Genomic DNA, 12,635 nt, shown 5'->3' with positions numbered 1-12,635 from the left:
AACTGCACATTTTAGAATGGCCTTTTATTGTCCTCAGCACAAGGTGCACCTGTGTAATGATCATGCTCTTTAATCAGCTGCTTGACATGCCACACCTGTCAGGCGGATTGTTTATCTTGGCAAAGAAGAAATGCTCACTAACAGGTATATAAACACATTTGTGAACAAAATATGAGATAAATAAGCTTATTATGTATATGAAACATTTCTGGGATATTTTATTTCAGCTCATGAAACATGGGACCAACAGTTTACATGTTGTGTTTATATATTTGTTCAGTGTAGATTGTGTCATTCCTTTATTTATCTGATATTTTGTTTACTAGGCTTGGTACTGTTGTTCTGTTTTCATTCACTCGTTTGTATTGCAGTATTTTTGTTTGAATTTTTGGTAAAACAGCTGTATGTGTGGCTGCATTCACATAGGGTAAATCACCTATGACAAACAGCCTATCTATCTTGCAGCCTATTCATTACCAAAACGGCCTTGCTTTAGTGTGCAGGGCTCTTTCCATTGTACTGATACAGCGCAGCGGAGATAGGTTGAAGAGAAATATGTAGCCTGTCACTTCAAAAGCACTCAATCAATGATCTCGGATCCTCGACATTTGAATTTTATGTTTATTGTGGTATAGCGTGAAATAAGCCGAATTTAATATAATTCAAATGCAAGAACACCCCAAAAGTGTGCCCCTTCACCGATTTCAACTTCCCCCTTTATCCTGGCGCAGGGTCTGGTCGACTGCACAGTGGTACATAGCAGTATTGCGATTAGAAATAGAAGACGCCCTCTTCTTGCGCTATGGAGAGTTGCAGCCAGGTTTACAGTATATCGTTCCAACACGCTTTCTGAAGCTCTCTCTCTTTTTATGTCACAATCGCTGTTTGCATGTAGACGCAGCCAATCTCTTCCCTATGACGCCGGCGAGGCTGGGCTCAGACGGGTTTGATCATAATATTTAACACACCCACCCAGTAAGAGCACGATATTAGTTCGACTGAGAAGTATAACAGCCACGGGACAAGTGGAAGTGAAAATCTCTGCACCTGCCAAGCGGTGTAGCCTACTGGCTCTGCTGTTCCTTGAACGGAAAGACGGAGACTGGAGATTTATATTTTTGACAGGATCTGGCCTAGGCTTGCATCCAGGTATCTTCAGCTGACAAAGCATCACATGTTTTTTAAAATCTCGTCGATTTTTTTTGCGTTGCTTTTCTTTAACGCATTTTTTTGTGCCTGTTGCTATTTCCTACAAGGACTGTGGCTACATTTTTTACATCTGAAATTGAATAAAGACTGTCCCTCGGACTTTTAACAAAAATGACGATTGGACAGCATTGACACGTTGTTATGCTCAGCATTGCATGTTCTGAGGATGGAACAGTGCTTTCGCAACGCAATTGTGCTAAAACACGTTTAAAATTCCCTAAACTATTCACTGCTATTACGATTAGATATTGTTTTGTGTCGTATTCAGAATAGCCACAGACCTATTTGCTTTAAGGTGCCTGCTCTCCGCAATGAGTCGGCATGTCCATCTGGCTGAATATAAATAATTCAGTCTTTTCTAAAAGACCAGCGCTCTGTGCGTAAACATGGAGTTTCTGATATAACACGGATTATGTTTGGGATGACCAGAAAAAATATCTAAATGATCTACATTGGGTTTTTGCTCCATATTTCACATGTACTATACTTTTTTATATATATCGGTGTTGTGCGCTGCTTTTGTGGTTTAGTGATATAACAACAACTACTTAGAAGTGAATCCTGTACAAAATGATCAAGATGATACTGTTTCGGAAATTTCGAGTTTTGATACTCATGGTGTTTTTGGTGGTGTGCACCATGCACATTATGATAGACTTGCTCCCAAAACTAGAGAAGCGAGCGGCGGGACCGGAAACCGGCAAAGGTGGCTGCCAGTGCACTCACAACCCGAGCGAGGAGGCCGGGAGCTGGGGGAAGCAACGCGCTAGGTCGGTGGCGGAACCGGGCTGGCCTAACAAACACACGCTGAGAATCCTGCAAGATTTTAGCAACGAGCCGAGCTCAAACCTCACGTCCCATTCCCTGGAAAAAATCCCTGCCGCTGGGGAGAGAGCGGAGTCTTTCAAACGAATGAAACAGTACGACGGGGCAGCGGATAACCAGAAGCCGCTCATCAGAGACGCCAGCGGGGGTAAGACCGTTGCTGCGCCCGGTATCTTCCGGCTGCCGTCTCTGTTCGAGCATCCTTTATACAAGACGGACCTGCCGACCCTCACAGACGACGACACCTTGTTCAACGTCAATACTGACATCAGGTTATATCCGAAAGCAGCGGGGAATCAAGAATGGTAAGCTGGGGATAAAAAGAATCAGACGTATCACCTTATAAGAAATCAAGGTGACAGGTGTATAGTGCCATAAATGGATTATTACCCTCAAGCAACCGTTACTTAAATTGACTTCCTCCCTGGCTTTCACTGTTTTAATTAAATGAATACAAAAGTGATATTAATAACTAATGGTCCACTTGTCCAGATACTTGAACTGAGCATCAGTCAGTGTATCTCTGCTTGCTATCCACTATACCCCGTAGCTTAAAGGCTACATGACTATATACAGGACTTATTGTCCATACACTATTCATTGCACCTACTGCAAAGTGGTACTCCTGCATGCAAACCCATTCTTTATTCTCTACTGCTATCTCTCTCTATCCATCTACCTATCATAATTTCTACTCACACTCTCTCCATTCTATGGGGATATCGTTAACTGGAAGACAATCCAATCTCTCTATTCAACTCTTCCTCTCCACCTCTACCGTTGTGTAGTGAATCAACTATCTATCCATCCTTTCCTTTGATCTGAACTGTGGTGGTCTTCTGAGCACCCCCTGCCCTCTGCACCTGTACTTACCTATTTTATTCTGCCGTGGTTTACCCTAATATCTAATGATCTCCTAAGCATGTGGGGGTAGGAATACTATTTTCATACTTATTGTGTTATTACAATGTAACAACTGAATTAAGAATAGAGAGTTTGGCCACAGATATGTGTCCTGTATTCAACCAACACTGTAGACATAGATGTTAGGTTATTTGATGTGACTGTAGCCTATGTATGACTTCAATAACGATGCTGTTTATGTTCAACCATGTGTAAACAACATATTGATTGAATTTCAATGGTGAGTCTCTCCAATATATTTTATGATGATGTGATTGCCATATATGGTGGTTGCATCATAAACATTGGCTTTAGCTTTGCTTAGCAAAATAGTGTTGTTTATTACAGCACTATTTGACACCTTCATTAAGCGGCAGCTTCCTTGATATTGCATGTAGGACTCTACTTTGACGGCCGGTGTGATATTTGAATTAATTCATGTCATTTGATTAGACTTAATGACATTTCTAAGGAAACTTTTTGATAACCTGGATACCATCATAAAAATGTGAAATCCATCCAATCCCAAAGCAGACCCTGTAACACACCCATTAATGCAGGAGAATACTGTGAGGCTTATGAACACACCTGATGCTGGTGGGAGGAGCTACAGTGTAGGAGGACAGGATCATTGTAATGTCTGGAATGGAATCAATGGAACGGAGCCCAACACGTTGTTTCCATGTGTCTGATGTGTTTGATACCATTCCATTTATTCCATTCCAGCCATTACAATGAGCCCAACCTCCTATAGTTACTCCCACTAGCCTCCTCTGCTGTAGCAGTCATCTTCGTTACCAAATCTGTAGCAGTGAATTAGTTGCATTGACAATGCATTGACAGTTGAGCTCCTCTCCTTTTCTCCTTTCCTACAACTCATCCCTCGCTTCTGTTCTCCATCCACTAGGCACAATGAAGCTAACGTGGAAGAGGAGGAGTACCCCCCCACAGGGGAGGTGACAGCCGAGTCCTACCCCAACTGGCTTCGCTTCCACATCGGTATCAACCGCTACGAACTCTACTCCAGACACAACCCTGTCCTGGACTCCCTGCTCAAGGATCTGGTCACCCAGAGGATCACCAGTGTGGGTGAGTCTGGGATGAACTAGAATACTGTGCAGTGCATCTCTGTGAGACTGTTGTGGAGGGAGGGAGGGAAGGATTTGGAGGGAGGGAGGGAGGGAGGCAGGCAGGGAGGGAGGGAGGGGGAGGGGGAGGGAGGGAGGGAGGGAGGGAGGGAGGGAGGGAGGGAGTAAAAAACAATGATACACACATAGACACTTAAGTAAAGGCATTATATTGAAAGCCACATTTAATCAACATCCGGTGCTTTTGTCCCAATGCTGAGTTTCAATTAAATCCCCCTTCATTTTTACCTGAGGCCCTTGTTACAGATAGCAAATACATTCAGAGGAAGTGAAAAATAGATGAAAAACCATCAATCCTTCTGTGTCAAACAGTTTGGTTATGGAAAATAATCTTTCAGACCTCAAAGCAATCATACCGAGTGTTTAGGTGACATTATGTGGCTGTCGCAGGCTTAATGTGTCCACCTCTGTGACTGCTACTGTTCCCACTGGAGAGCTACAGCTGCAATGAAGTACTGCCTCCCTCGCTCACCAGTCTGAGGTCTGCCATATCATAGACCTGTGTGTGTGTAAGGGGGTCGGGGTGGCTGTGTGTGTGTGCCTGCATGCGAGGGATACATACGTACACAGTCTCGTGTCTATGCTGATGTTTGTGTGCATGCAAAGACGAGGGCTAAAATAATAACCGCTGCACCACGCCATTAAAGTTCCCACCAGCATTGATATTATTTCCTCAATCACTCCTGGACAGGATGTAATCACTCGTGCTCCATGGCACCTCTTGTTCTAGGTGTGTGTCACACACTGTTTCCATTCCTCTGCCCATCAATCAACTGGATCTGCACTCAGAGATGGCCATATAATATATATATATTGTGTGGGAAGGAATGTATATACATATATATTGTGGGGAAGGAATGTGGGGGTTGTGGAGGAGTGTGTGTGTGTGTGTGTGTGTGTGTGTGCATACTGTACCTCCACACAGACAGCCACCTTCCCAATCAGTCCAGCCTGGACCAGGGAGAGAGACAACACAGGGTGCAGATATTCTGGAAAGTTTCCACTTCAGCATTTTTCCTGCTGATAATGTTTGGTTGAGCCTGTCTCTCTGTAAAGATATGACCTTTTTCTCAGTGTGCAGAACATCTCATAACTCATACATCTACAGCAGCCCAGGTGTGTGTGTGCGTGTGTGTGCGTGCGTGTGTGTGTGACCATGCGTGTGTGTGTGCGCGTGTACGCCTGTGTGTATGTTTGAGAGAGAGGGAGAGAGAGAAAGAGACAGAGAACGCATTCATCAATATGATACAGAAGTGTTCCACCGAGAGGGAGCTTTTGTAAAAATAAAAAAAATACATTGTCATTCATGAATTCAGGGATGCTCAGATAGAGAGAGCACTATGGATGTCCATCATAACCGTTGTGGAATGCATAGCAGTGCTTCTACTACAGGTGTCCGTGACTCACACTGTAGGCTACTCTATGCTAACACTGGCCTAGTTTCAATCCACTTGAACCATGAATCTCATTTGAATGTTTCATCAGGGATGACCTTTTTGAGTTTTGTCGATTAGATCGGCGCTTCCCAGCTGGTGCATCTCATCCAGTACCTTTTGGATCACAGGTCGCGGCTCATTATCAGTGTCCTAGTTACACACAATGGTTTTGTTTGTGGGGGCGAGTCACAAGCAGTTTTCGAAAGCTTTATATAGAGGCAGGTCACGGTGGCAAAGTGTTTAGACAACTAAAGGATTAATGTTAGATTATCTGATAGCACTATCAATATGACCCAGCAACCAGAAAATCTAATACATCTTGCCCTATAACAAAAGAGAGAAATGGTAAGAGAGAGACCTAGCTGGGAGAGAGAGAGTTTAAGAAAGACAGAGTTTAAGAGAGAAATAAAGAGAGATAGAGAGAGAAAGACAGACAAATAGAAATAAAGTGAGTGTGAGAGCAAAGGAGAAAGAAAGAGTGAAAGAGGAGACTGCAGGGCTTGTTTACATTGTGGTTAGGCAGAGCTGCAGGGTTGTGTAATATGCTCAAGTTAATGCTCTGTAATATATGGACAAATCCCCTGAAAGCCTGTCCATTATGACAGAAACACAAGCCATTTAGACAGCCCCTCTCAGGCCTTTTGTTAGACAGATAATCAGGCAGAGTCTAGAGCGTGTCTGATTTAGCCTGGCCCACTCCCTCCGCGTGAAACGGAGCGACGGCGCGACGGCCAGATCTGAAGGGAAAGATGGGCGTAGGTAATTGTACTGTTCTTTTACACGGGCGGAGAGAGTTTTGGAGTTGGAAAACTTCTAGCCTCCTGGGTAGTCTGGAGTTTCCTAGTTACTGTACAGCCTAACCTGGTCCACCTCTAACAGGGTTATTGAGTCTTCTCTTTGCAATTGAGGAGATCCATGCATGGATTCAGCTGAAGTGTAGTAACTACTGTTTCCTGCTAATAGTGTATTTGTACATCATAGGAATATGATCACTGAAAAGAGCTGAAGGCAATAGTTTGGTAGACCTCCTATGAAGACATTACTGTAAGTGCATTTACAACACTTCACAATGCTTCTAATGCATTATGAAGAGGGTGAAGAGGGTATTCACTAAGTGTTACCAATCGTTTGTATTAGGTACGTCAATGTTAAGAAAACACACAGACACACGGAAAAAGGTGTCACCCAGGTTAGGTTTCGTCAATATCAAAGAGAGGATGGCATTGACGTTTCTCTAAAAGTAGGGTTTTTCTGCTTGCATGAATGGGCACACACACACACACACGCACGCACATAGAAATCAGAACCATGGACAGCCACATCATATTTAGATTATGTTGATTGGACTAAATCATTTTGGTATCTTTTAGTTGTCTCTGTATTAGACTAAGCAGAGGTGATTTGATGATGTTGAAATGTTGAAGTGTAAATGGTGCTGGAATAGTGGAGCTTCTGTTTTCTTTGTGACTTGCAGTAACTCTCTGTGGTTCTAAATCAATAGTTGTTTAGTGGTCCGAAAATGTCAGAAACATTAACTTTCTTGACTATGCTGTAGGTCATGTAACTGTTTGTTACATGCAATATGCTTTGTGGACTTCACTGGACAGAGGATGTTATCTGGTTTTGTGATGAAAGAAAGGTTTGGTTGAATTTATTCTGCCACTGTGTCTTCTTATTGTCTCGGCCTTTAGGCCTGTATATCACAGTGTCAAGGCATATGAACCAAACAACACAATTATCACAACAGACAGGTTGTAATATAGCTCTTTGGGGGGGGGCTTGGGTTCCCCAGTGATTTTACCTACACACTGCTACTGGACAGGTCGAGGAAGACAATGATTGCAAATTGATTCATATTTTTTGGAATATTGAGTGTCAGTTGGGACGTCAGTTGAGTGTCAGTTGGGACATCGAGTACGCACCGCATCTCAATGCTCATTTTGGCCAAAACACCTTCGGACTCTAATTATCACTATCGAACACAACAGCAAGTGGCCACGATAAAGGGCCTAATCCAAGTGTTACATTTGAGATTCAGCCTACTGCGGTACATAGAACTTCATTGCCCCCTAGTGCTCATACGCGATAGGAACATATTCTGCATTGGGAATTCATGTGGAATTTTATACTTTATGGTTTTATGTAAAACCGGCTGTTTAATAGTTAGGAAAATGTTTCAATTTGTCACATTCCTAGTGGGGTGGGGGAGGGGTGGCCATTGGTGTGTGTGTGTGTGTGCCTGCGTTTGTGTGTGCCTGTGTGTGTGTGCTCGTGTGTGTGTGCCTGCGTGTGTGTGCCTGTGTGTATGTGCCTGCGTGTGTGTGCCTGCGTTTGTGTGTGCCTGCGTGTGTGTGCTCGTGTATGGTCGTGTGGATGTCTGTGTTTCTGTACCTCAAGATGATACAGTAAATTCACATTTGACCTCTTTGTCTCTTCCCTAAACAGTCATGAAGTCAGGAGGAACTCAACTGAAGCTCATCATGACCTTCCATAACTACGGACAGGCGCTGTTCAAGCCCATGAAGTAAGTACCAATCGTTTGTATAAAATGTACAAGAAGGATGAAGGATAACCTACCTGACATCTCTTCAAGTAGTGTCTGTAGTGTCTGTAATGTCTGTAATGTCTGTGGTGCCTATGGTGCCGGTGGTGTCTGTGGTGCCGGTGGTGTCTGTGGCATCTGTAGCGTATGCGGCATCTGTGGTGTCTGTGGTGCCTGTGGTGTCTGTGGCACATGTAGCATCTGTAGTGTATGTGGTGTCTGCGGCGCCCTTGGCACCTGTATCGTCGGTAGTGTCTGTAGTGTCTGTAGTGTCTGTGGTGTCTGTGGCAGATTGAATAAATGTTGACAAAGTAAAAGACCTTCAAATCCCCCGTTATATCATCCATTTATGAACGTTAATGACATCATAATATATCACGTTTGCCTATTTATGTCCTATGTATGTCCTAATGATGCCCTACCTATGTCCAATATAATACTATTTATGTCCTATTTATGTCCTAATGATGCCCTACCTATGTCCAATATAATACTATTTATGTCCTATTTATGTCCTAATGATGCCCTACCTATGTCCAATATAATACTATTTATGTCCTAATGATGCCCTACCTATGTCTAATATATTACTCTTTATGTCCTAATGATGCCCTACCTATGTCCAATATAATACTATTTATGTCCTAATGATGCCCTACCTATGTCCAATACAATACTATTTATGTCCTATTTATGTCCTAATGATGCCCTACCTATGTCCAATATAATACTATTTATGTCCTAATGATGCCCTACCTATGTCCAATATAATACTATTTATGTCCTAATGATGCCCTACCTATGTCCAATATAATACTATTTATGTCCTATTTATGTCCTAATGATGCCCTACCTATGTCCAATATAATACTATTTATGTCCTATTTATGTCCTAATGATGCCCTACCTATGTCCAATATAATACTATTTATGTCCTATTTATGTCCTAATGATGCCCTACCTATGTCCAATATAATACTATTTATGTCCTAATGATACCCTACCTATGTCCAATATAATACTATGTATGTCCTAATGATGCTCTACCTATGTCCAATATAATACTATTTATGTCCTAATGATGCCCTACCTATGTCCAATATAATACTATGTATGTCCTAATGGTGCCCTACCTATGTCCAATATAATACTATTTATGTCCTAATGATGCCCTACCTATGTCCAATATATTACTATATATGTCCTATGTATGTCCTAATGATGCCCTACCTATGTCCAATATAATACTATTTATGTCCTATTTATGTCCTAATGATGCCCTACCTATGTCCAATATAATACTATTTATGTCCTATTTATGTCCTAATGATGCCCTACCTATGTCCAATATAATACTATTTATGTCCTAATGATGCCCTACCTATGTCCAATATATTACTATTTATGTCCTATTTATGTCCTAATGATGCCCTACCTATGTCCAATATAATACTATTTATGTCCTATTTATTTCCTAATGATGCCCTACCTATGTCCAATATAATACTATTTATGTCCTGATGATGCCCTACCTATGTCCAATATAATACTATGTATGTCCTAATGATGCCCTACCTATGTCCAATATAATACTATGTATGTCCTAATGATGCCCTACCTATGTCCAATATAATACTATTTATGTCCTAATGATGCCCTACCTATGTCCAATATATTACTATATATGTCCTATGTCCTATGTATGTCCTATGTATGTCCTAATGATGCCCTACCTATGTCCAATATAATGCTATTTATGTCCTATTTATGTCCTAATGATGCCCTACCTATGTCCAATATAATACTATTTATGTGCCTATTTAATATAATACTATTTATGTCCTAATGATGCCCTACCTATGTCCAATATAATACTATTTATGTCCTATTTATGTCCTAATGATGCCCTACCTATGTCCAATATAATACTATTTATGTCCTATTTATGTCCTAATGATGCCCTACCTATGTCCAATATATTACTATTTATGTCCTAATGATGCCCTACCTATGTCCAATATAATACTATTTATGTCCTATTTATGTCCTTATGATGCCCTACCTATGTCCAATATAATACTATTTATGTCCTATTTATGTCCTAATGATGCCCTACCTATGTCCAATATAATACTATTTATGTCCTAATGATGATGCCCTACCTATGTCCAATATAATACTATGTATGTCCTAATGATGCCCTACCTATGTCCAATATAATACTATTTATGTCCTAATGATGCCCTACCTATGTCCAATATAATACTATTTATGTCCTATTTATGTCCTAATGATGCCCTACCTATGTCCAATATAATACTATTTATGTCCTAATGAATATAATACTATTTATGTCCTAATGATATACCTATGTCCAATATAATACTATTTATGTCCTATTTATGTCCTAATGATGCCCTACCTATGTCCAATATAATACTATTTATGTCCTAATGATGCCCTACCTATGTCCAATATAATACTATATATGTCCTATTTATGTCCTAATGATGCCCTACCTATGTCCAATATAATACTATTTATGTCCTAATGATGCCCTACCTATGTCCAATATAATACTATTTATGTCCTATTTATGTCCTAATGATGCCCTACCTATGTCCAATATAATACTATTTATGTCCTATTTATGTCCTAATGATGCCCTACCTATGTCCAATATAATACTATTTATGTCCTATTTATGTCCTAATGATGCCCTACCTATGTCCAATATAATACTATTTATGTCCTATTTATGTCCTAATGATGCCCTACCTATGTCCTATAATCCAATATAATGTAATATTTATGTCCTATATAATACTATTTATGTCCTAATGATGCCCTACCTATGTCCAACAATAATACTATTTATGTCCTAATGATGCCCTACCTATGTCCAATATAATACTATTTTTATGTCCTAATGATGCCCTACCTATGTCCAATATAATACTATATTACTATTTATGTCCTAATGATGCCCTACCTATGTCCAATATAATACTATTTATGTCCTAATGATGCCCTACCTATGTCCAATATAATACTATTTATGTCCTAATGATGCCCTACCTATGTCCAATATAATACTATTTATGTCCTAATGATGCCCTACCTATGTCCAATATAATACTATTTATGTCCTAATGATGCCCTACCTATGTCCAATATAATACTATTTATGTCCTAATGATGCCCTACCTATGTCCAATATAATACTATTTATGTCCTAATGATGCCCTACCTATGTCCAATATAATACTATTTATGTCCTAATGATGCCCTACCTATGTCCAATATAATACTATTTATGTCCTAATGATGCCCTACCTATGTCCTATAATACTATTTATGTGCCCTACCTATGTCCCAATATAATACTATTCCTAATGATGCCCTATTTATGTCCTAATGATGCCCTACCTATGTCCAATATAATACTACTTTATGCCCTGTCCTAATGATTTATGTCCTAATGATGCCCTACCTATGTCCAATATAATACTATTTGTCCTATTTATGTCCTAATGATGCCCTACCTATGTCCAATATAATACTATTTATGTCCTATTTATGTCCTAATGATGCCCTACCTATGTCCAATATAATACTATTTATGTCCTAATGATGCCCTACCTATGTCCAATATAATACTATTTATGTCCTATTTATGTCCTAATGATGCCCTACCTATGTCCAATATAATACTATTTATGTCCTATTTATGATGCCCTACCTATGTCCAATATAATACTATTTATGTCCTAATGATGCCCTACCTATGTCCAATATAATACTATTTATGTCCTAATGATGCCCTACCTATAATCCAATATAATACTATTTATGTCCTAATGATGATGCCTACCTATGTCCAATATAATACTATTTATGTCCTAATGATGCCCTACCTATGTCCAATATAATACTATTTATGTCCTAATGATGCCCTACCTATGTCCAATATAATACTATTTATGTCCTAATATGCCCTATGTCCTATTTTATGTCCTAATGATGCCCTACCTATGTCCAATTTATGTCCTATTTATGTCCTAATGATGCCCTATTTATGTCCAATATAATACTATTTATGTCCTAATGATGTCCTACCTATGTCCAATATAATACTATATATGTCCTATTTATGTCCTAATGATGCCCTACCTATGTCCAATATAATACTATTTATGTCCTATTTATGTCCTAATGATGCCCTGCCTATGTCCAATATAATACTATTTATGTCCTAATGATGCCCTACCTATGTCCAATATAATACTATTTATGTCCTAATGATGCCCTACCTATGTCCAATATAATACTATTTATGTCCTAATGATGCCCTACCTATGTCCAATATATTACTATTTATGTCCTAATGATGCCCTACCTATGTCCAATATAATACTATGTATGTCCTAATGATGCCCTACCTATGTCCAATATAATACTATGTATGTCCTAATGATGCCCTACCTATGTCCAATATAATGCTATTTATGTCCTAATGATGCCCTACCTATGTCCAATATATTACTATTTATGTCCTAATGATGCCCTACC

The 12,635-nt window shown here is 39.8% G+C and overlaps 1 protein-coding gene across 1 annotated transcript in view; it reads left to right on the top strand.

The window, feature by feature from the left end:
• Positions 1-843: 843 nt before the first annotated feature.
• LOC112241972 (extracellular serine/threonine protein kinase FAM20C-like) overlaps positions 844-12,635 on the top strand; it is a 96,116-nt gene continuing 84,324 nt past the window's right edge. The window contains exons 1-3 of the mRNA XM_042317157.1: positions 844-2,339; positions 3,845-4,026; positions 7,967-8,045. Coding sequence (XP_042173091.1) covers positions 1,780-2,339; positions 3,845-4,026; positions 7,967-8,045 — 821 coding nt within the window. The 5' untranslated portion in view covers positions 844-1,779. The remainder of the gene's footprint in view (positions 2,340-3,844; positions 4,027-7,966; positions 8,046-12,635) is intronic.

The sequence above is a fragment of the Oncorhynchus tshawytscha genome, unplaced genomic scaffold, assembly GCF_018296145.1.
Source record: "Oncorhynchus tshawytscha isolate Ot180627B unplaced genomic scaffold, Otsh_v2.0 Un_contig_636_pilon_pilon, whole genome shotgun sequence".
Classification (NCBI taxonomy): Eukaryota; Metazoa; Chordata; class Actinopteri; order Salmoniformes; family Salmonidae; genus Oncorhynchus; species Oncorhynchus tshawytscha.
The sequence above is the reverse complement of the archived record's forward strand: the minus strand, read 5'-3'. Positions and strand labels throughout refer to the sequence as shown.